This window comes from Schistocerca cancellata, chromosome 6, assembly GCF_023864275.1.
Source record: "Schistocerca cancellata isolate TAMUIC-IGC-003103 chromosome 6, iqSchCanc2.1, whole genome shotgun sequence".
Classification (NCBI taxonomy): domain Eukaryota; kingdom Metazoa; phylum Arthropoda; class Insecta; order Orthoptera; family Acrididae; genus Schistocerca; species Schistocerca cancellata.
In genome coordinates, this window is record NC_064631.1 from 226869963 (window position 1) to 226894203 (window position 24241).

General features: G+C 40.2%; 1 protein-coding gene across 2 annotated transcripts in view; it reads left to right on the forward strand.

Moving 5' to 3' along the window:
• The window catches only part of LOC126088122 (bromodomain-containing protein 7), a 148972-nt gene that overhangs the window by 46582 nt on the left and 78149 nt on the right, over window positions 1–24241 (forward strand). For both annotated transcript variants that reach the window (XM_049906226.1, XM_049906227.1), the window contains exon 5: window positions 18548–18873. In XM_049906226.1, the coding sequence (XP_049762183.1) occupies window positions 18548–18873 (326 nt within the window). The remainder of the gene's footprint in view (window positions 1–18547; window positions 18874–24241) is intronic.

Here is a 24241-nt window from a genome sequence, read left to right on the forward strand (position 1 = left end):
CCATGGAGAAGAAATAAAATCTTTGAGGTTTGCCGATGACATTGTAATTCTGTCAGAGACAGCAAAGGACTTGGGTGTGCAGTTGAACGGAACGGACAGTGTCTTGAAAAGAGAGTATAAGATGAACATCAACGAAAGCAAAACGAGGATAATGGAATGTAGTCGAATTAAGTCGGGTGATGCTGAGGGAATTAGATTAGGAAATGAGACACTTAAAGTAGAAAAGGAGTTTTGCTATTTGGGAAGCAAAATAACTGATGATGGTCGAAGTAGAGAGGATATAAAATGTAGACTGGCAATGGCAAGGAAAGCGTTTCTGAAGAAGAGAAATTTTTTAACATCGAGTATTGATTTAAGTGTCAGGAAGTCGTTTCTGAAAGTATTTGTATGGAGTGTAGCCATGTATGGAAGTGAAACATGGACGATAAATAGTTTAGACAAGAAGAGAATAGAAGCTTTCGAAATGTGGTGCTACAGAAGAATGCTGAAGATTAGGTGGGTAGATCACATAACTAATGAGGAGGTATTTAATAGAATTGGGGAGAAGAGGAGTTTGTGGCACAACTTGACCAGAAGAAGGGATCGGTTGGTATACATGTTCTGAGGCATCAAGGGATCACCAATTTGGTACTGGAGAGCAGCGTGGAGGTTAAAAATCGTAGAGGGAGACCAAGAGATGAATACACTAAGCAGATTCAGAAGGATGTAGGCTGCAGTAGGTGCTGGGAGATGAAGAAGCTTGCACAGGATAGAGTAGCAGGGAGAGCTGCATCAAACCAGTCTCAGGACTGAAGACCACAACAACAACGTGGGCATGGTGGGGGACAAAACGGTAACTGGGCACTTTTAAATTTTAAATCTAGGACCAAATATAGCATATGTTAGGGCATTATGTGGGAATGATGTGTCCAAAGTGAAGGTATGGCTTAAGTGTGTATCAATATATTCTCTGTCTGGATTCCATGTATCCTAGTAGTTTATGTATTACGTAGTTGTGATACTAAAATTTACTCCATAAATTTAATAAAATAAAACGTTTTATTGAGACTTACTCAGTTTGTCCTTTGGTTAGTGATAGAAGGTCGGGGTGAGGTAGGAAGAGGGATATTAATTCATCATAAAAGTTGTATGTCTCAGAGGGAGGAAGGGGTTTAGTGAATCAGTGGTTGGCAATAATCCCTGATGGGGGTTATGGGCATGTTAACAATACATCCAGGGAAAGGGGGGGGGGGAGGGCGTGCTGAAGTAGAGGAATCATGCATAACAATGTTTGTAATTGTATCTCATCAACCATTAACAAATCCTAGGATATCCCTTCTCTTTATATTATGTTAAATTTAAATGTGCTATTCAACATGAAATCTTTTGATTCTTTTATGTGGTTAAATGCTTTTATGTACATGACATGCTTCACATACCTCTGGTATTTGCACTTGTTCCTAAGTAATGTTCCAACACGTATAACAGGATTTACATACCTGATGACACGTACATCATAAATATCACTTCAGACCTCACTGGTTAATTAATGAGTTAGTAGAATAAATAATTGCACTGTATTTACTAATTCTGTATTAAGACAAAATACACAACTTAGAGTTGGCCATGTGTCAATTTCACATACAAAGCTGTATATTTACCTACTAAAATGTACTTTAAACAACGTCAATGACTAACTGGGCTTTTATATTTATGGATGCAGCAAATATTATCGAGAGGTTTGTTACTGTTTATGTTTATGAGCATGCAACTTCATTGTATACTAAGATAAACAGGTTCTGCAAAGATGTACCAACTACCAAAGAAAATAAATTGCTCCGAACCTTTCCTAACCTACCAGACACTGAGTCCAAAGACTAAAAAAAAAGGTCACCTGCTTGTAACAGGAATTTCTTTGACCAAGACAATTTGATACTTAGCCAACTGTCATTCAGTGAAGATGGTGCACTCTGTAATGAAACAAAGCAGTAGGCTTTGCCAGAAATATCGACTCTTAGACATTGTGTCTAATAGTGTATTTTAATACGACAGTATGCCACCTTAGGCAATTTATAACACTTGTAAGTAAGCATTACAAATATGGATTGTTACACGCTTATATCACTTGTTACGTATTTCACTGATACTGTCTAACTTGCTTTCAGAAAACACTTGATAATGGCATTTTGAAGCCGAAATCATGATTGTGTAAGTGTAAATGTAACACTGTAAATAAACAACAGTGTTATGGCGGTACTGACTTCAAAGAAATATATTATGACTGTTGCCCCACATTATGAAAAAATTATTTTATGAATCAGAATACCTCATGTATTCGTATATAATATTGTCATGTAGAAGAAGGTGTAATTAGATGAATGACAAACACTAACTTCACTTAACGAAGATATATTCAGCACTTGCACATACAAGAGCGCGAAGCGAACTGCCTCCGGCCAGAACACATACAGTGTATATACAGCTACAGAACATTCCAGGTCAGTGATTCTTGACATTTGTGGATACTTCTAGAATATACTCAAACTGAATATAGAAATTAAAATTGTACAGTCCAGGTGAGTTTTGAACTCACGAACCTCCATGCAACAGTTTAGTATCATAACCGCTACACCATGGTGCTAATCAGCTTCTTCTGCGACATTGCTCCCTCCTTAAGAGAACAGCGTCTTGGTGTTACATCTTCCTAGTCCGGGAACAAGTCATCGATCCTGCATACTCCGACTCCTGATGACTGATTCTCACCCTGGTGGTGATCTTCTGAGAGCTTCTTTTGCCACTACGCTCTTCGTCACCTTTTCACTTGTTGCCTGTCACTGGAGCTTCGAATTTACCCTGGGTGGCAGGATCCTTGGAGGGCTTTATTCGAAGGACGTGGACCGTATATCTGAACTTTCATCGTCTTGCGTCAGGGTCGAAATCTTCAACTTCATAAGTAACATCAGACAACTGTCTTACAACCTTATATGGTCCAAAGTATTGCCTGAGGAGCTTCTCAAAGAGACCAACCTTCCGAACAGGAGTGAAGATCCAGACAAGGTCAGCGGACTGGTACACAACAGGGCTGTGGCTCGCATCATACCTTCGGCGATCGTTTTTTTGAGTCTGTAGCGTGCAAAGTTGAGCTAACTGCCGAGCTTCCTCAGCTCTGGTTAACACCTAGCGGATGTAGTCATCATCCACGTCATCAGGATGTAACGGAAACACAGTGTCCATGGTCGTAGTCGCCTCATGCCCATGCACCAGGAAAAATGGCATAAATCCTGTGTTGTCTTGTTTGGCAATGTTGTAGGCAAATGCCACAAAATGTAGCACCTCATCCCAGTTCCTCTGCTCGACATCGACGAACATTGATAGCATGTCGGCCAAGAAGGCGTTCAGCAAGCCCGTTAGTTTGCGGATGGTACGTATTCATCATGTGATGAGTAATGTTCCACTGACGTTTTATCTTTGTCACAAGATTAGATTGAAAAACTTCCCTTGATCTGTAATTAACGGCCTTGGGGCAGCGTGTTTTAATACAGTGTCTTCCACGTTGACTTTGGCTACTTCAGATGCTTTGGCTGTTTTCATGGCTTTTGTAATGGCATAGCATATCAATTAATAAGTGCAAACAATAATCCATCTATTGCCAATAGCAGATGTTGAAAATCATCCGAGGAGGTCAATCCCAACACGATGGAAAGGCTGGTGGAATTGGTATGAGTCGGCCAGGTAGTTTCTGAGGAACTGTCTTTCTCCTCTGGCACTCTACAGTGCGGCACATAGCGACGGACACTCCTACACAAAACCTGACCAGTAAAATCTCTTGCAGATTATATCATAGGTCTTAATAAATCCTAAATGTCCAGCCTCAGATGTGTCATGGAATTTTTGTAAAACATCTAAGCACACGTGTTTAGGAATCACTGGTAGCCACCTCTTTCCAAACAGATCAAAGTTTTTCTTGCAAAGTAATCCATTAACTACCTTAAATTGTCCTTTCACATCCTTTGACCAATTTAAGGCAAGCATAATTTGAGATAACTTGGCGTCCTTCTTCTGCTTAGCAGAGAGATCCTGGAGTGCAGCGAGACACTATCTTCATCAAAGTCTTGTTGGTCTTGTGCAGGGATTCTTGAGAGAGAGAATCGGCATCTTCGTGTTTTCTTCCACTTTTGTGCACTATGGTAATGTCATACTCTTGAAGACGTAGTGTCCACCTGGCGAGTCGTCCTGTTGAATGCTTAAGACCCATCAACCAACAAAGTGAATGATGGTCTGCAACAACTGTGAATGTCCTTCCATAGAGATACTGTTGAAATTTGCACGTGGCGCAGATCACAGCAAGACATTCTCTTTGTGTAGTTGAGTAGTTTCTCTTGACTTTTGTAAGTGTCGTAGAAGCATAGGCTATAACCTCTTTTCCGTCCAAAATTTGCACCAGAACAGCACTGATCCCATACCCACGGGCATCTGTGTGTAGTTCTGTAGGTGCTCACACCTCATACAGACGAAGTACAGGGTCAGTCGTCAGAGCTTTTTGCAGCACATCGAAAGAATCTCGTTGAGCACCACCCCAGATAAATTTAGAATCAGCTTTTAACCACTCTTGGAGTGCCCTGACTTTGATACAAAAGGACGGTAATAAGAACATAATCTGAGGTAGCTTCTCACATCTCCAGTACTTTTAGGAATAGGGAATTCCGTTATAGATCTCACCTTTTCTGGGTCTGGCCTCACACCTTCGTTTGACACAAGGTGTCCGAGTATTTTTATTTCTTTTGCTCCATAGAGAGACTTTCTTGGATTAAGTTTCAGTCCGCCTTGTTGGAGACACTTAAGAACGGCCCTCAGTCATTTTATATGTTCATCAGATGTCTCTGAAAACACTATACTGTCATCTAAATAATAAAGTCACATTCTCTACTTCGGGTGCCTTAGAAGATCATCCATCATCTGTTCAAAAGTTGCTGGTGCATTACACAAACCAAATGGCATTAGCCTAAGCTCATACAGGCCCTCAGGGTGATGAATGCTGCTTTCTCACGATCAGCCTCATCTACTTCAATTTGTCAGTATCCTGAGTACATGTCCATGGTTGAGAAAAACTTAGCCCCCTTCAGACAATCTAGTGTATTGTCAAATCGTGGAAGAGGACAAACATCCTTTTTAGTTATCTTATTAAGCTTCCTGTAGTCAACACAAAAGTGCCAACTGCCATCCTTCTTCCTGGTTACAACCATGGGCTCTGCGAAGGCTGAATGATGTCATTCTTCATCATTTTCTCTACCGTACCTCATCACGAATTATTTGACGTTCCATTGCCGACACGATATGCTCTCTGGCTTATTGGTTGATGGTCTCCGGTGCTAATTCAGTGCATCACCGTCAGTTGCTCTTCACCTGTGGACTGAAGCATTCAGAAAACTCTTGAAGAATGGCAAGTAATTTCTTCTGTTGTTCCTTAGTGAGATCTGGTGACAGTCTAGCTAGAAGATCTTGTCTTGTAGTGGTAGCACTAATTTCGCCCGCAGACTCAGCATGGGAAGTTTCTATGACACTCAGCTGTTTTTCAGTTAACGGCTCAGCGTTTGTTATGCACATGCATCTTGGAAGGATCTGTGGTTCCCGGCAACAGTTAACTATCCACAATTCACTGCTCTTCTTAAACAAGACATCAGAGGCGAGGATGACCAAGTTATTCTTCAGTGGTATGCTTCTCTTACATTCCAGTACAGGATCCATGGGTTCATGCATGGCACAGTTACCTTTCTAGCACTGACTGCAGGAATGATCACTTCATCCAGCACACATAGTCTCCACACACTCATATGTGCATCTTCCTGTCCACGATATCTCATCTCATCTAGCATAATCTTTGAGCGATCACAATCTATAATTGCCTGAGAAGCTTTCAAAAAGTCCCATCCGAGAATGATGTCATGACTACACTGTTATAAGATGATGAAATCTAAGGGCTGTGTATGGCCATTTATACACACACGAATGGTACATCTTCCTGTAGGTTTTACATATTTCCCATTAGCCACCTTCAGCTGAGATGTTTTGTTGTCGACGAATATGGTTTTCTGCAACTGGCGATGGTACTTCTCTGAAATGACTGAATGTGATGCTCCAGAGTCCACAAGAGCTTTGGCTGGTCAGCCATCCATAAGGATATTGATGTAGTTTCTTATCATTTTTGTAATGATCAACGGCGGAGGATTTTTCTCTTCAGCAGCCTCACCTCCAAGGAATGTCGCACTTTAGTTTTTGAGGTTTTGGCAGCTGGAGCTTCTAAACAACGATGGAGACCTTGATTGGCACGTTGGGTAGCATCCTCTCCAGCAGATAGCTTGCGGCGATGGTGACCTACGTCATCCTGCACCCACATCTTCTTGTTCATCTTCATTGTTCTGGAGTTGGCGTCGGCTAAGATCGGTCTGCTGTCTTCTGGTGTGGGCGTCATCAAATATCCACTACCTTTCTTAACAATAGTGCACCACATGTCCTGGTCATCCGCAGTGGAAACATACTGGTTGGTTATCCTGGGTCCTCCAGATGTCAGTCTTCCTTGGTGCCCAAACAGGTTCCTAATGCAGCATTGTAGGAACCCTTTGTTGGGCACTGACATCTCAAGGCAGTCCACCATACCAGTGCCTCTAATGTTGGCATAGCCGTTCCCTGTGGGCAGCATGCTGCCCACACCATGCCCACTCACCTTCCTGATTTGATCTCCTGCTGGCTGTCTAGCCACTTATGGGCACCTTCTACACCAATAAGGGCACCTCCTCCACTGAGTTGGCACTGGCTTTCCTGCTGCCCCCTGCCGACCCCTTCGACATTGTCTCTGGGCATCGCAGCTCCTAGCCTCCGCCACCATATCTGACGCCACCACGTCCACTGCCTATAAGGAGGGAGAGTCTTCTGCCTGCTCTCCAGGAGGGAAAGGAAGACATGCATGCCCACACACACTAATGCTGCTCCTAAAGCACATTCACATGGTGGAGAGCTGTTCATGTCCAGCACAATAGCATACAACACCTTGGACATATAAACCATCAAAGCATTGCAGAAGAGCCAGCATGTGGGCACTCTTCCCCTCAAGGAGGGAGGAGTGTAGTCTTATACATTACTACACCTCTGCAACTATGGGTGTGGCGCACGCCTCATTCAAGTAGCTCAATGTTCAGCAGCTTGAGGCATTCCATCGGAGGTTGCCGACCATGGACAGTGCCTCATTCACCTGCGGCTGGAAGACAGTGGCCCCTCGCAGGGAGATACCATTTACATTGTCCTGTACCAGATCTGGCCTGTCTCCATTGTACAAGTTACTAAAGGATTAGGTTCTGTCTTTGTTATGCTGTCACACCGTGACTCAAAGGTTGATAGTTTCTTATAGCCATGTTTCTTATTGTGTATGGATTTAGAATAGGCATAATATGTCATTTCAAACTGTAAGAGGAAACGTAAGGCTGTGCTCATAGAAAGTGTAAACTACTGGAAGAACATTGCATTACCATAACTGATATAGGATTACTAGCCCAGAGACATTTTCAATTTTGGTGAAACTGATGTCTTTTTATAATTTATTTCCTGCAAAATCATATTCCATGAAGAGAGAAAACTGCCACAGAGAGAAAAAAAAAAGGGTAAAGAAAATAAGACGACACTGTTGTGTGTTAATAATGATGGAAGTGAAAGTTTCCCTCAACTAATAATAGGAAATTTTAAAATTCCCATGTGTTTGAAAAACATAAAAACCTAGTTTGCACTTACAACAGCAGTGCCTGGATGATGTCAGAAACCTTTACAATATTTTTCAGGCATTTAAATGCCAAAATGGGTGTAGCAGGCATGAAACTTCTTTCTTATTGCCTGATGCTTTGTACATTTCAAGGAAACCTATCTGAATGTAAATGTTGAGTTCCTTCCTCCGAACTGCACAAATTATGTGCTGTAATTGGAATTGGGCATAAAATACTCTATTGAAGCCAAATACATAGTAGCAGTGCAGTTAGGAAGATGTCAATTTTATACACTATGTGATCAAAAGTATTCGGACACCTGGCTGAAAAGGGCTTAAAATTTCGTGGCACCCTCCATTGGTAATGCTGGAATTCAATATGGCCCACCCATAGCCTTGATGACAGCTTCCACTCTCAATCAGGTGCTGGAAGGTTTCTTAGGGAATGGCAGCCCATTCTTAACTGTGTGCTGCACTGAGGAGAGGTATCTATTTTGGTTGGTGAGGCCTGGCTCGAAGTCGGCGTTCCGAAACATCCCAAAGATGTTCTATAGGATTCAGGTCAGGACTGTGTGCAGGTCAGTCCATTACAGGGATGTTATTGTCGTGTAACCGCTCCACCACAGGCTGTGCATTATGAACAATTGCTCGATCGTGTTGAAAGATGCAGTCGCCATCCCCGAATTGCTTTTCAATGGTGGGAAGCAAGAAGATGCTTAATACCTCAATGTAGACCTGTACTGTGATTAGTGCCACACAAAACAACATGGGGAGCAAGCCCCTTCCATGAAAAACACGACCACATCATAAGACAACCGCCTCCGAATTTTACTGTTGGCACTATACACACTAGCAGATGACGTTTACCGGGCATTCGCCATACCCATACCCTGCCATCAGATCACCACATTGCGCACTGTGATTCGTCACTCCACACTACGTTTTTCCACTGTTCAGTTGTCCAATATTTATGCTCCTTACATCAAAAGAGGTGTCATTTGGCATTTACTAGCATGATGTGTGGCTTATGAGCAAAAGCTTGACCTTCAGTCCAAGTTTTCTCAGCTTCCGCTTAACTGTCATAGTATTTGCAGTGGATCCTGATGCGGTTTGGAATTCTTGTGTGATGGTCTGGATAGAAGTCTTGCATATTACACATTACGACCCTCTTCAACTGTCAGCGGTCTCTGTCAGTCACCAGATGAGGTCGGCCTGTACGCTTCTGTGCTGCTCATGTCCCTTCACGTTTCCACTTCACTATCACATCGGACACAGTGGACCTAGGGATGTTCAGGAGTGTGGAAATCTTGGATACAGACTTATGACACAAGTGACACCCAATCACCTGACCACGTTTGAAGTCTGTGAGTTCCACGGAGTGCCCCATTCTGCTCCCTCGCGATGTCTAATGACTACTGAGGTCACTGATATGGAGTACCTAGCAGTAGGTGGCAGCACAATGCACCTGATATGAAAAACGAATGATTTTGGGGTGTCCAGATACTTTTGATCACATAGTGTAGCTTGAGAAGAATGAAATGATGAGACTTAGCTGTCTACAGGCTATGTATGTATTTGTTGCTGCCTGGAATTCTGTGACACAACAGACTGTATTACACACACTGTTTCACGAAGACTGGCTGTGGTGCATCAGTTGGTGTTGGAGATGCCACTGTTTCAGAAGATGAGTGAAGAGGCTCTCTATTATTTCAAAAAAATACGACATTCCAGAACTTCATTGTGATGATAACATCGTGAATTCATACACAAGGTTATACGAAATCATTGTGAAAGAACATTGAAGTTCTAATTTATATCAACCAACTTCTTTCACTAAAGTATGCTCGAAGAATGAAACAAATGATCCTTCTAGAATTTTTTTAAATAACTGAGGGATCTGTTCTAATGTGAAGGCTATGTGTTTATGTATTTAAATTTGTAGCACAGCATATTGATAATTTTGTAATGACATCACCTAAATGTACTTGAATTATGGTTCTGGTCACTCCTTCCATGTACTCTGTCAAAGCCCCCAATTTAATTTCCCCCTGTTCAGATACAATCTTATGATTTTTCCCCCCTTCACAGAAGTATGTGACATCAATATGTTTTTGTGACATTGTGAAATACAACGGAATCATTTTCAAAAGAAATAAACAGTTCAAATCTTGTTTTGATAGGTTTTATCTTTTATCTTTACAAATTTTATATAATTCACAATAACTGAAAATGAAAAACGTAATTTTTACCATTTCAAGTTTTGCTTTGGTTTTTGGTTTTATATGTGGAGAGAACCAATTTATACTGCAAGATGATATTTGTCAGAAAAACATTGAAAGCATAAAAATTTGGGGCACAAGCAACGTGCAAAATGCCGTAGTCACATCTTTAGTGTGAATATCTTTAGGAAAAGCAGTCTTGTTAAGTTGCTAATTACATTGTGATCTAGTGTTAAATTTGTGGCGAAACACACATATCAAATTAGATCCTTGAAATCTGAAATCAGCAGCTGATTATGGATCAAGGCCCGTATTTTAATTATATTCTTCAACTTGTGATTTCCTGTTGCTGTGCATTGAGAATCCGGTACTTCTGCAGTCAGGATTTGTAGTTCTTTGCCTGTCTGTAAAAGTATATGTTGCAGAGTTGACAGGACGGCATACGCTTTGGTGAAGTTACTTTTAATGAACAATCTATTTCTTTCAGTTTCAACTGCTGTTAGATTTGTATTGTTTTGAAGTGTGTTTTTTATGTCAGTAATGCCATCGTATTTAAAATATTGATGCCATGTACTTGCACCAAAAAAAAAGTAAAAAACATGAGATAGGATTTGAACACAGGGCGCAAAAATTCAGTACTGCAATCTTAGCCACTGCACTATAAGCTCGCTCCTTTCTTTTTTCTGCATGCTTTGATCATCATTTACTTGGAACTATTGTGTGTTGGCACCTAAGGCAAAATGGGTACCCCATTATTTTCTACATCCTTTTATTTTGCAAATTTTCAACTTTGTCAGAGAGCTACCTTCCTCATGTAAGTATTTATTGTCCTCTACTGAAATAGAAAATAGTGGCTCATCGAAAAAAGTCAGGTGCAGTCATGATGATGAAAGTATGTTTCGGTTGTAATTGGTGCAGCCTTGCTTTCTTTCACTCCTCATTGAAGAATTCAAGTAAATTAAACCAGGAAGTAACCTGTGCACTCCATGCTAACTGTGTAGATCAATAAATTGTCTTTCCAGTGTATTTTAGTTGCATCAAAAATTGAACTGGCTGTTAAAAGAAACTTTATGTGAAGAAAACAATTATCATTACTTCAGATATGTACGTACAGACTTCAGAAAGTAAGTTACAGTTCACCCCACACTAAGACCATTGTGCAAGAACAGTAATGTATTGTTAGAAGAGAGTACTTTTTCGGACTTCCTACAGAGGCAGTTGTCCTGTGATATTGATGACAACTGGAAACATATTCCAAAATTGAAGTACATGGGATAATAAGATTTCAAATTTCTAAATTGCACATAGAGTCACTGTTAAATTCTGGTGGTATATGGATCAAATGCAGTGTGTGTTCAGCTGTAGCGGAATGGTGTCTACAGTTTGGCCAAGGACGCACAGATGTGGGACATGCTGGTTGGAAACTCAAGATCGTGCACCATGTGATTTCCATCCTTTCAGCAAGTTGAAAGAACATATGGGAGGGAAAGTGCTTTTCCAACAATGGGGATGTTCACACAGCAGTTCTCGAATTGCTTTGTTACCAAGGAGCAGATTTCTATCGTCGAGGTATTGAACAGTTGTAGAATGCTCTGATCATTGTTTACAGAGACTTCATGACTTTATTGAAAAATAGTGATATGTATGTGTGTCACTTTGACATATAGTGCAGTATTCAACAAAAGTTATTTGACTCACCATAACAATGTGTAACTTAATCTTTGAAATCCCCACCTAGTGTCACTTTTAATTAACTGAAAATTCTCAATTACAGTATAACTCAACTTTTTCAGTCCCGGAATTAATGTTTTCCTATCGTTCACGACATTTTTTTATCAGTCCCGTCAAATTTCCTATGCCCACAGTGTTAATTTGCACCTGTTTTTTTGTTGGCACATTTATAATTTTCCTGCAGTTTATGCATTACGAAAAAATGTTTACGGAGAAGAAAATTAAGCTGGCATGATGTTGGCTGTCAAGTAGCATTTGTTTACAAATATTACATGGTTAAGTTTCTTGACACCAGGGCACTCTACTCAGTGGATTTGAACCGGTAAAGGTGTAAAAGTTGGAACAATTCATGCCATATCTCCCACCATTTCCAAGCTCTACTTGGTGTGGTGGCTGATATGAGTAGCTAGGTTCGTTTGAATGAAGATGTCATGAAAAATCACAACCATTTCCAAACTATCTCTACTGCACAAACACAGTTTCATGATTGTTGTGATCATCGTGACACCTTTGTCGAACCATATTTAACGTGTTTCGGCATATGGCCACTTGGAGCACTAATTGACAGTGTCATTCAATTTTCGTTGATCAAATGTTTTTAGTTTAAACACAGTGCCAGGTACATATTTTATTCATGCTGAGCAAAATGTGTTTCGAGAATTTATTCTCGTTGTCAAGTGCAATATTTACGTATGTATTTTTTGTGATGTTACACAAACAAACAATGTGAGTGCTAATTTGCGTGTATGTGTAGTTTTGTACATAATAGATGAGGCACAGTACTTGATAACCTCAAAAAGGTGACTGCAGTGCAAGAGACGCAGAATAACACATATTCAATCACCATAAAAAATACATATTTTACATATTTGCAGTTGACAACAAGAGAGAATTCTCGAAAAGTGTCATGCTAACCATGAAAAAATACGTAACAAGTGCAGTATTCATTATTTCAATAATGAATGACAGCTGCAGGCTTTCAAAACCATTGATTATGACTATGAAATTGAGTCAAATGTTCCTACTTCCCAGACAGTTATCAGTTCCAGTTACATCAGCGATTTTTATTCGATAATAAACCTTCATTAGATAACAAACAAGTCTCTGACAAGTCTTTTGATGCCTGTTATGTACATATATCATACATAAACTGCAAGAGGGTATCCTATACTTAACTTTCACAACTTAAAACTTTATTTCCCACATTAAACATTTTCCCACGTCCCTTGAAAAGTGTAAAAGTGAGGTTTCACTGTATATATACGGATGAGCCAAAACAATATTATCTCAGCCCACCATGAGATTGAATGCACCTGGTGGCATTGTGGGAACTTGGACAGTAAGGGAAGTATGTGTAAGGAGAGCAGATATTAATGGGCAGTCATTCTAGCGACAATACAGGCCGCTGACATACGCGCCTTGAGCAGCAGGTGGTTTGTTTTCAGTTGTTTCTGTTAGTTTCAAAGTGTTTGTGCCCTTCAACCTGAGGAGGAGTGTGCTGCCAACTCATTTGGGCTAAATTGTATCATCCCTCAGTCTGTATCCCAATTCCATTGATAAACTGTGTCAGGAATCAACTCATAGACTGCATCTGTAGCCTGATATTTTCAATTATGGATTGTACGGTAATAGAACAGACTTAAGAGGTTACATGTGCAAGAAACAAATTCATAGACATAGCAGTGGTCTTCTTGATTCTTCAACAGTATACTTGGTCATCTATGTATCACTGCTTTTTGTATTTTTGAAGATTGATAGATATCAACTTATGGATTTTCAGTCATCAGATTCAAAGGAAAAGCAGCTGCCATCATCTTATTATGGAAAGATGTTCCTCTTTGAAACTGCAAGTTACACTGCTCACCACATGCTCACAAATAGTAGTAATGCAAGTTATATTATGAACAGTGCCATTCCCTTTAGTATTGGCATATTGTCCATCTAGAAATGCAATAACTGGTAGCAGTTACTTCTGTAAAATATCTAGGAGTATGCGTGCGGAACGATTTGAAGTGGAATGATCACATAAAATTAATTGTTGGTAAGGCGGATACCAGTTTGGGATTCATTGGGAGAGTCCTTAGAAAATGTAGTCCATCAACAAAGGAGGTGGCTTACAAAACACTCGTTCGACCTATATTTGGGTATTGCTCATCAGTGTGGGATCTGTACCAGATCGGGTTGACGGAGGAGATAGAGAAGATCCAAAGAAGAGCAGCGCGTTTCATCACAGGGTTATTTGGTAACCGTGATAGCGTTACGGAGATGTTTAGCAAGCTCAAGTGGCAGACTCTGCAAGAGAGGCGCTCTGCATCGCGGTGTAGCTTGCTGTCCAGGTTTCGAGAGGGTGCGTTTCTGGATGAGGTATTGAATATATTGCTTCCCCCTACTTATGCCTCCTGAGGAGATCACGAATCTAAAATTAGAGAGATTCGAGCGTGCACGGAGGCTTTCAGACAGTCGTTCTTACCGCGAACCATACGCGACTGGAACAGAAAAGGGAGGTAATGACAGTGGCACGTAAAGTGCCCTCCGCCACACACCGTTGGGTGGCTTGCGGAGTATAAATGTAGATGTAGATGTAGATGAAGTAGCATGGAAAGCTCTGTTGTCACAGCTGGTAGTGTATGATGATTTCAGCAAAACTGGGGAGAACAGAGGGAGACAGGTTGGGACAATGTGTATCTAATGTAATAGAGAGTGTTCAATTATGTGAGAGCATCCTGAAAAATAATGCCTCCAAATTTTTTTATTTGAAATCTGTTAAAGCTTTTGAAGTAAAACAAATATTATTAACAGTCTACATATGTTTACTTACTCTTCATGTCTACTTATTTATTTCTCAACATAATCACTCTGGCGATGAACAGATTCCTCCCACTGAGAGACCAGTTCGTTGATACCGTCACTATAGAATCATTGACATTGTTGATGGATTCACAACCTTGGCCCTGTTTGCATCACCTTATCAAAATCGAAGTGAAGTCTTTGAAGGTATTCTTTAAGTTTTGGAAACAAGAAAATTGGATGACAAACTCTTTAGAACTCTAAACTCAATTGTAGCATGTCGTTTCCCACAAGCCGACATAGCTATTTTACACACAGCCATATTACGCACTACAATTCGGAGCCCTCTAGTGACAGAGGATGCAAATATATACAGGGTGGTCCATTGATCATGACCGGTCCAAATATCACTTGAAATAAGTGTCAAACGAAAAAACTACAAAGAATGAAACTTGTCTAGCTTGAAGGGGGAAACCAGATGGCGCTGTGGTTGGCCCGCTAGATGGCGTTGCCATAGGTCAAACTGTATTTTTAAAAATAGGAACCCCCATTTTTTTAATTACATATTCGTGTAGTACATCAGGAAATATGAATGTTTTAGTTGGACCATTTTTTTTGCTTTGTGATAGATGGCTCTGTAATAGTTGCAAACATATGACTCACAATTTTAGACGAACAGTTGGTAAAAGGTAGGTTTTTTAAATTAAAATACAGAATGTAGGTACTTCAATAAAATTCTTCAGGGTATCAGACCGCATTGTCATAATTTAAAATGCGCCAACATTTCGGCCAGCGTTGCAGCTAGCCTTCATCAGGGCCTTACGTAAGGCCCTGATGAAGGCTAGCTGCAACGCTGGCCGAAATGTTGGCGCATTTTAAATTATGACAATGCGGTCTGATACCCTGAAGAATTTTATTGAAGATGACAACGGCCGCGGAAGCCTACGCTTACAGAATGTAGGTACGTTTGAACATTTTATTTCGGTTGTTCCAATGTGATACATGTACCTCTGTGAGCTTATCATTTCTAAGAACGCATGCTGTTACAGCGTGATTACCTGTAAATACCACATTAATGCATTAAATGCTCAAAATGATGCCCATCAACCTCAGTGCATTTGGCAGTACGTGTAACGACATTCGTCTCAACAGCAAGTAGTTCACTTTCCGTAATGTTCGCACATGCATTGACAATGCGCTGGCGCATGTTGCCCCAGGCGTTGTCGGTGGATCATGATAGCAAATGTCCTTAAACTTTCCTCACAGAAAGAAATCCGGGGACGTCAGATCCGGTGAACGTGCGGGCCACGGTATGGTGCTTCGACGATCAATCCACCTGTCATGAAATATGCTATTCAATACCGCTTCAACCGCATGCGAGCTATGTGCAGGACATCCATCATGTTGGAAGTACATCGCCATTCTGTCATGCAGTGAAACATCTTGTAGTAACATCGGTAGAACATTAGGTAGGAAATCAGCATACATTGCACCACTTAGATTGCCATCGATAAAATGGGGGCCAATTATCCTTCCTCCCATAATGCCGCACCATACATTAACCCGCCAAGATCGCTGATGTTCCACTTTGGTTTACGTTACCGCTGTTGGTGAATAACACTTCGTCGCTAAATAGAATGCGTGCATAAAATCTGTCTCGTCCCGTAATTTCTCTTGTGCCCAGTGGCAGAACTGTACACAACGTTCAAAGTCGTCACCATGCAATTTCTGGTGCATAGAAATATGGTACGGGTGCAATCGATGTTGATGTAGCATTCTCAACACCAACGTTTTTGAGATTCCCGATTCTCGTTCAGTTTGTCCGCTACTGATGTGCGGGTGAGCCGCAACAGCAGCTAAAACACCTACTTGGGCATCATCATGTGTTGTAGGTTGTGGTTGACGTTTCACATGTGGCTGAACACTTCCTGTTTCCTTAAATAACGTAATTAACCCCCGAACGGTCCGAACACTTGGATGATGTCGTCCAGGATACCAAGCAGCATACATAGCACACGCCCGTTGGGCATGTTGATAACAATAGCCATACATCAACGCGATATTGACCTTTTTCGCAATTGGTAAATGGTCCATTTTAACATGGGTAATGTATCACGAAGCAAATACCATCCGCACTGCCGGAATGTTACGTGATACCACGTACTTTTGTGACTATTACAGCGCCATCTGTCACAAAGCGAAAAAAGTGGTCCAACTAAAACATTCATATTTCTTTATGTACTACACAAATATGTAATAAAAAATGGGGGTCCTTATTTTAAAAAAACACAGTTGATATCCGTTTGACCTATGGCAGCCCATCTAGTGGGCCAACCATAGTGCCATCTGGTTTCCCCCTTCAAGCTAGATAAATTTTCGTTCTTTGTAGGTTTTTCGTTTGATACTTATTTTGTGAGATATTTGGCCCGGACACTATCAATGGACTACCCTGTAGACATGTAGAATAAAGATGTAGAACATTAATTATGTTTGTTTTATGTATAAAGCCCTAACAATTTTCATGTAAAAATTTGGATGCATTACTTTTTAGCATAAATATAATTATTAATGCTATACAAAGTCAGATTGTTAATGTCTTGAACATAGTTTATTGTTTTGCTTCTTGAGTGTGCTGCTTCTCTCAAGACGCAGGACTGAATTCTCACATAAAGGAGTGAGCTGCAAAATTTTATTCTATTCTGATTTTGTATTAAGCAAAATGACTTCATGATCTTGATGTACCATACACAGAGGACTGCACCTCCTCACGTGCATCCCTCCACTCATTTAAGAATCCTGCCATTATATTCTATGTACATTATTGATTTATATATGCTGTACACAGCACATAAAACTGACTGGCTGTTTCGTGAAGATGATGAATCTGAAGATTAAGTTAAGAATGAATGTGGAGATCAATGTGAAAATAAGTGTGACGGTGGACTGCATTAAAAGATATTAGAAAGATGATATATTTATCAACTGAAATTGTCAAAACTCAATGTGACCTAGTGTAGCTTGTAATGAAGTAGGTCATGTAATAAACATAATTTTTTAATTTTACTAGGCATTTTTTAAAATGTTTCTTTCCTTGTTTGGTTGATCTGTGTTTTGTTTTATTAAATAGGTAGGGTAGAACAGTCACAGTAATTCAAAGTAGTAATTTTTTGTGTGTGTGTATTGAAATTCTGATGTGTGATACTAATTGATGTAACATATTTTACGTATTTCAAGTACTTTTTCTAAAGGAATCTCAGAAATTAAAGTAATGTTGGTATTATAAAACAGGTAGATTGTTACTCACCGTATAGTGGAGATGCTGAATCACAGACAGGCACAACAGAGAATGCTAACAAATTACGCTTTTGGCCAGAAAGCCTTTTTCTACATTAGACAAATAAGACACACGTTCTCACAAATGCAACTCACACTCATAATGACCACTGTTAGTGACAGCTCAGGCCAGACTGTGAACCGCAGTGCGTGATCGGAGAAGCCGTGTGGGGGATGGGGATAAGGAGGAGGCTGGGACGGGGAGGGAAAGGGATAGCAGGGTATGGGTGGGGGAGGGTAAGTGCTGCTTGTTGGAGTATACAGGGACGAGGTGGGGAGAGGGTAGGGCAGCTAGGTGCAGTCAGGAGGTTAGACCGAGGGAGGGCGGAGAGGGTGAGGAAAAGGCCTTGTCTTCTTTACTGCGCCCCCTCCTCCGCCCTCTGTGTAACCTTCAGACTGCACCTAACGGTCCTACCCTCTCCCCACCTCGACCCTGTACGCTCCCACAATCTGCACTTTACCATCCCCCACTCCTACTCTGCTATCCCTCCCCCTCCCCACCACAGCCTCCTTGTTAGCCCCACCACCCAGATTGTTTCTCTCATTGAATGTGTGTGTTATTTGTCTAAAGCAGAAAAAGGTGTTTTAGCCAAAAGCATAACTTGTTAGCAATCTTTTTCTTGTGCCTGCCTGCGACTCAGCATCTCCACTATATGGTGAGTAGTAGTCTATATTTTTCATAATATTGTCATTACCCCATCCTGGATTTTCCATTGTTTGAAATTAAAGTAATAATCTCCTTTATTTGCAGGAGGACTTCAAACTAATGTGCAATAATGCCATGGTTTACAACCACCCAGATACTATATATTATAAAGCTGCAAAAAAATTATTGCATGTTGGTGTAAAAATGATGAGCCCTGATAAGTTAAAGCCTCTTAGAAGTGTCCTGGTTTATATGTCGGAGCTGTCTCGAGAAGAACTTGGTTTTGATCTGGGCTTTGATGAATCTTCTATATCTGCATGTGCACAAAATACAACATTAGAAAGCAGTGAAAATGGAATTTGTGTGAATGATGACGACTCAGATGCCAGTAAAGAAAATAAACGTAAAATGAAGGAAAATAACAGGCCATTGTGAGTATTCCTTTGGATCATTTTTTTCTATAAAGGTGTAACAACCTGGATATAAGTTTTTTTGTGTCTCCTTACGTTGTGACATGTCAGAGGTTAGGCTTAATGCAGAATATCCATTCAGCGTAATGTAATCACAATGGTCATTATATATTTGTAGCATAAAATTAATTATGTAGTTCAAACTGACCTTCCATTTGACATAACAAGCTCTGATATTGTAAAGTTAATGGTAAAGTATCATTAAACTGCAACTACACTGAAGAGCCAAAGAAACTGCTACACCTGCCTAATATCGTGTAGGGCCACTGCAAGCACGCAGAAGTACCGCAACATGACGTGGCATAGACTTGACACACCATGGATCCTGCAGGGCTGGCCATAAATCTGTAAGAGTACAAGGGAGTGAAGATTTCTTCTGAACAGCATGTTGCAAGCCATCTCTGATATGCTCAGTAATGTTCATGTCTGGGGAGTTGGGTGGCCAGCGAAAATGTTTAAACTCAGAAGAGTGTTCCTGGAGCCACTCTGTATCAATTCTGGATGTGTGGGGTGTCGCATTGTCCTGCTGGAATTGCCCAAGTCCGTCTGAATGCACAATGGACATGAACGGATGCAGGTGATCAGACAGGACTCTTATGTAGGTATCGCCTCTCATTTCTAGATGTATCAGGGGTTCCATATCATTCCACTGCACACGCTCCACACCATTAAAGTGCCTCCACTAGCTTGAACAGTCCCCTGCTATCTCTGCACCCATGCACATCCATACCCATACACATCCGTCCGCTTGACACAGCTTGAAATGAGACTCGTTTGACCAGGCAACATATTTCCAGTCATAAACAGTCCAATGTTGGGTTGACGAGCCCAGGCGAGGCGTAAAGATTTGTGTAGTGCAGTCACCAATGGCACACAAGTTGGCTTTCGGCCGATATCAATGACGTTTTCTCGAATGGTTCGCAAACTGAGACTTGTTGATGGCCTGGCATTGAAAACTGCAGCAATTTGCAGAAGTGTTGCACTTGCGTCACGTTGAATGATTCTCTTCAGTCATTGTTGGTCCCGTTATTGCATGATCTTTTTCTGGCCGTTGTGATGTCAGAGATTTGATGTTTTACTGGATTCCGGATATTCACAGTACACTCCCCATTTCATTGCTACCTCAGAGATGCTGTGTCACATCGCTTGTGTGCCGACTATAACGCCACGTTCAAACTCACTTTAATCTTGATAAACTGCCATTGTAGCAGCAGTAATCGAACTAACAACTGCACCAGACACTTGTTGTCTTACATAGGCTTTGCCGACCACAGTGCCGTATTCTGCCTGTTTTCTTATCTGTGTATTTGAATACGCATGCCTATACCAGTTTCTTTGGTGCTTCAGCGTGTATTAAGATACACAGCCATCGAACACGAAACTGAACTTCAGTGTAGTTACTTCCAGAATGAAATTTGAAAGTGACAAGTTCTAAATTAACTAACTATGGGAAGCAGTAGTCCCTATCTTTATATCAATACCAGATCTCTTTCATTGGCTAAACATCAACATACCAATAAAATGACAGAATTAGTTCAAAATTTCTATCCAAATCAATCGTGAAGTGGTAACAAATAGGAACATTTCTTTTACTAAGGCAATCAAGATAATACTGCTGTTGTTTGTGACTCTCATTGTTTAATTTTAATTCAGGGTGTATACGACCTGGGACAACCGGGAGATCCGGGAATATTTGCATCCGGGAGAAAACCGGGAAAAACCCGGGATATTTTTAGAATTCCGGGAATTTTTCATTGTTTTAGTTTTCAGTTAAATTTTTGTAATTTTGACTTGTAAGAACCGATACTCTAACAAAGGATATTACTGTATCCCGCTAGTGCAGAATAATACTTCAACAATATAACATAAACGAGAGAAAAAAACGAAAATAACTTAAATTGCAAAGGAAATGCGCCATATACAACAACGACACACAGTGCTCATGCAAGTGTCTGCCAACACCAAAATGTGTCAAAGGCTTTAGGAAGATTATGCAGTGCTTCATAACAACAAATTGCCTCCAATGAGCGTGAAGTCGCAACTGTTTACATTCCATTTGTTTTAGCAGTTATGCGCGGGCTCATGCTCATGCACAGTTGTCACGTTTGAGTAGTAGATTCTTCCGCTTCTGGCTACAGGCATGTGGCTGTTGGCTGTGCAGGCAGTCACAGCAAGCAGCTAGATGCTACCAGGGAAAGGGGGCGCCAAATTCATGTTCTTGAGGAAAAAAACTTGTTTCACAAAGCGCCTAGCATCCAGGGCATGTTTGTCTATCAATTATTCATATGATTTTGAAACGCTTCCCTGTTGGTTTATGAACATTTTTGAACACATTTTAAGTTGATTTCTGAATGAATCATAAGTTGACTTTTGAATGAATGCGTGGATAGCGTACGTGATCTCTCTGTCAGGAGAATCCTCGTTGCATCTAGAAATAAACTTTCCGCAGACAAAAGGGGACGGGGCTATATGAGCTTGAGGGAGTAAAACCGAACGGATGAATACCAATCGCTGTCTGATTATGTGGTTGATTGGGTTTGCGAATGATCAGCATTGTTATAATTACTAGCGAAATCCATAGATTCAGATTACCAGAATGGAAATAAACGACTGACAGGAATAACAGGTGAGCAAGATTACGTATTATCTTCTCGGTGTATCCAAGAAAATGAAATTTTGACAGAAAAGTTTTGGCCAGATCGCTACACTTGTGAGGACCAGTAGTACAGTCCCCGGCTAGCAGCCGCGTAAGTTCTATTCTGGAAGTAACGTGGAAAACATGTTGTTCGAACACATAATAACACCTAACCAGAAAATAATCGTGAGATAACTAAACTTGTGATTCTGGCAAGGTTAGTGAATTTAATCGGCGAACAAATTTTGACAGTGGCAGCAATAGCTACAGAATTGGTGGTGACAAGATTGTTTGTTAGAACGAGGAAGGAGAAGAAATGGGGACATCACACAAATTATGGAAGAATAAGACGATTTCAAATTTATATAAAAATTTTGTAATACTACTTTTCGATCTCAAGCTTGAGAAGCTGGCGCGTATGAATGAAATGTGAAACTATTTCCTAACACAAAGCTTTTTGCTTGTAGTAGGCCTAATACACATTTGATATTGGTACTTCGTGGATTATATTCTGTCGTGTTATAAAATTGGTCATTTGTGCCAAAACAGTCTCTCTTATTTGGTGTGTTACAAAATTGCTGCGGTATTAGAAAGGCCTATTTTGTTTTATCCAGCAGACTGTGATAAAATAGACGTTATCAGATCGAGAAACCACACCAGTATTATTTGTATTAACAGCTTTTTCAGTATTAGATAGCGACATTTCGATTTTTCATGTGGCAAAACGTTTGACGAACTTTGATGAGGTAATAGATTCTTTCGCAGAAAGGAAAGCACGCCATGTAAAGCTTTAGCAAGATTAGAGAGAGAAAAAAATGCTAGGAGTGAAGGTTTGACGAAATGTGTAACTTCTTGATTATCTCTTGTCAGTATTGGTTTTATATATCCTTTATTTAATTTTATATCACACAAAACAGCAAGTTATTAACTAATAGGCAATAAAGAGTTCAGATTTTCTGAAGAGTTCTTGTCCTCTCGATTACAAATAATCCCATCCGCTATTAATTGCGAGATTTTTTAAAAGGGGGGCAGTCTGTCAAACCGGCCGACTGGCAGCAGGAGAAGCACCATAGGACATTTCAATTTCCATTCTCCTGAATATAATTTGGACGTGCGGCAGAAAAATGCTATATGAAGAGGCGTGGCACTGCATTTTGGCATACTTAAGGCCAAATAATATGTCTTACATTTCCTCGAATATAATGTTTTATGTTTCAGACTTTCAGAAAGATGTGCGCTACAAGATGAACATATTTTGAAAATTCAATTTTTTTTTTTTTTTTTTTAGTGTTGACCCGGTTCGCAAATGTCATAGATCCGGGGCTGATGCGCAGAGCAGTCTTGAGTTATAGTGCATAGTCTCCATGTGACCCGTGTTTACATTTAGTGATTTTGCTGTTTCCCCTTCGTTTACTCTCGTCAAATGAAAACAATACGGATATCTGTGACCAGGAGCTATAGTAAATTAAAACACATTCACATAATTACGGAAGGCTGAAATATGTCATTAGTTCAGATTTTATTTTATTTCCACCTTTCTGACAGTCAAGCATTAATCGCCTTGTGGAACAATGAAGTTATTTTTGTCTGTTTGCTATAGAAATTTGACTTTTGTTAACCTTTTCCGCAGAGGCAGTCAATGTATTTGAAACAAAATGTTTAATTCGACAGTACTGGCTAGTTTCAACTGTTCGCTGCATTTCAAGTGCACATTTTCATTTTCTAGCATGTATGGCATTATGCCACAATAAAGAACCAAACATGATATAATACAGTAGTGGTGCTCCAAGAAAATTTACATCCCGAAAACCATACTGAAAAGCTTAACAACAGGTCGAGGTCTACTTCATTGGGAATCTGGTCTTACGAATGTGCCCTTTAAGTATGCACTTTAAATGTGCATATTTAATTCTATGATTCATGAAATTCGGATGCTCTTGCAGTATCCTCTGATGTCTTGTTTCTTTTATGACATAATGTATGATCATTCAATCTTTTACACGTATGTACATACAGGCTTCCTACGTCATGATAGCTACCAAAGCGCGGTGTTGCCTGTTATCTGAGCTCTCTGGCAACTGCTGAAACAAACCTATTTCTAACAGGTCGCGGGAAAATATTGCGAGTAGTGGTTTGAAAACTGTTACTTTCAAAGTAAATATCCTTTTACGTAAGTTGAACTACGTGCGAGAATGTACCATGAATTTATTAAATCACGAGCGTTTGACTCTCATTTAAAAATCAACTCTTTGGTGACGAGCCATTTAGAAGAATTTCGAACCCTGAAGATCAGACATTTATGTCATTATTAAAAATTTTACTGGCAAATTTGTGTGATATTTCTTAAAGTGTAACACACGCAAAAAAGATCAATAGTACATGCGGAAGCTTAGCTTCTCTTGCAGCTTGAGACCAATATTATATGTGAAAGCTTTGCTTTTCTTGTAGCAATACTATGTATATTAATTTAAACTATTAACTTTCCCTGTTTGTGTGTGTTCGTGCTACTTAATAATGATGTTGCTGTTGTCTGAATACATCACGTGTCCTTTGCTCTGAATATTCGCTGTCATCGGCTGGCGAGATGACGTGACATGAGCTACGAATGGCTTACAAAAGCGCATCAAAATCTCGATTTCAATGATTCGGAAAGTAACATGTGGTGTTTGGTGGAATTCCAATGTATACTTTTGT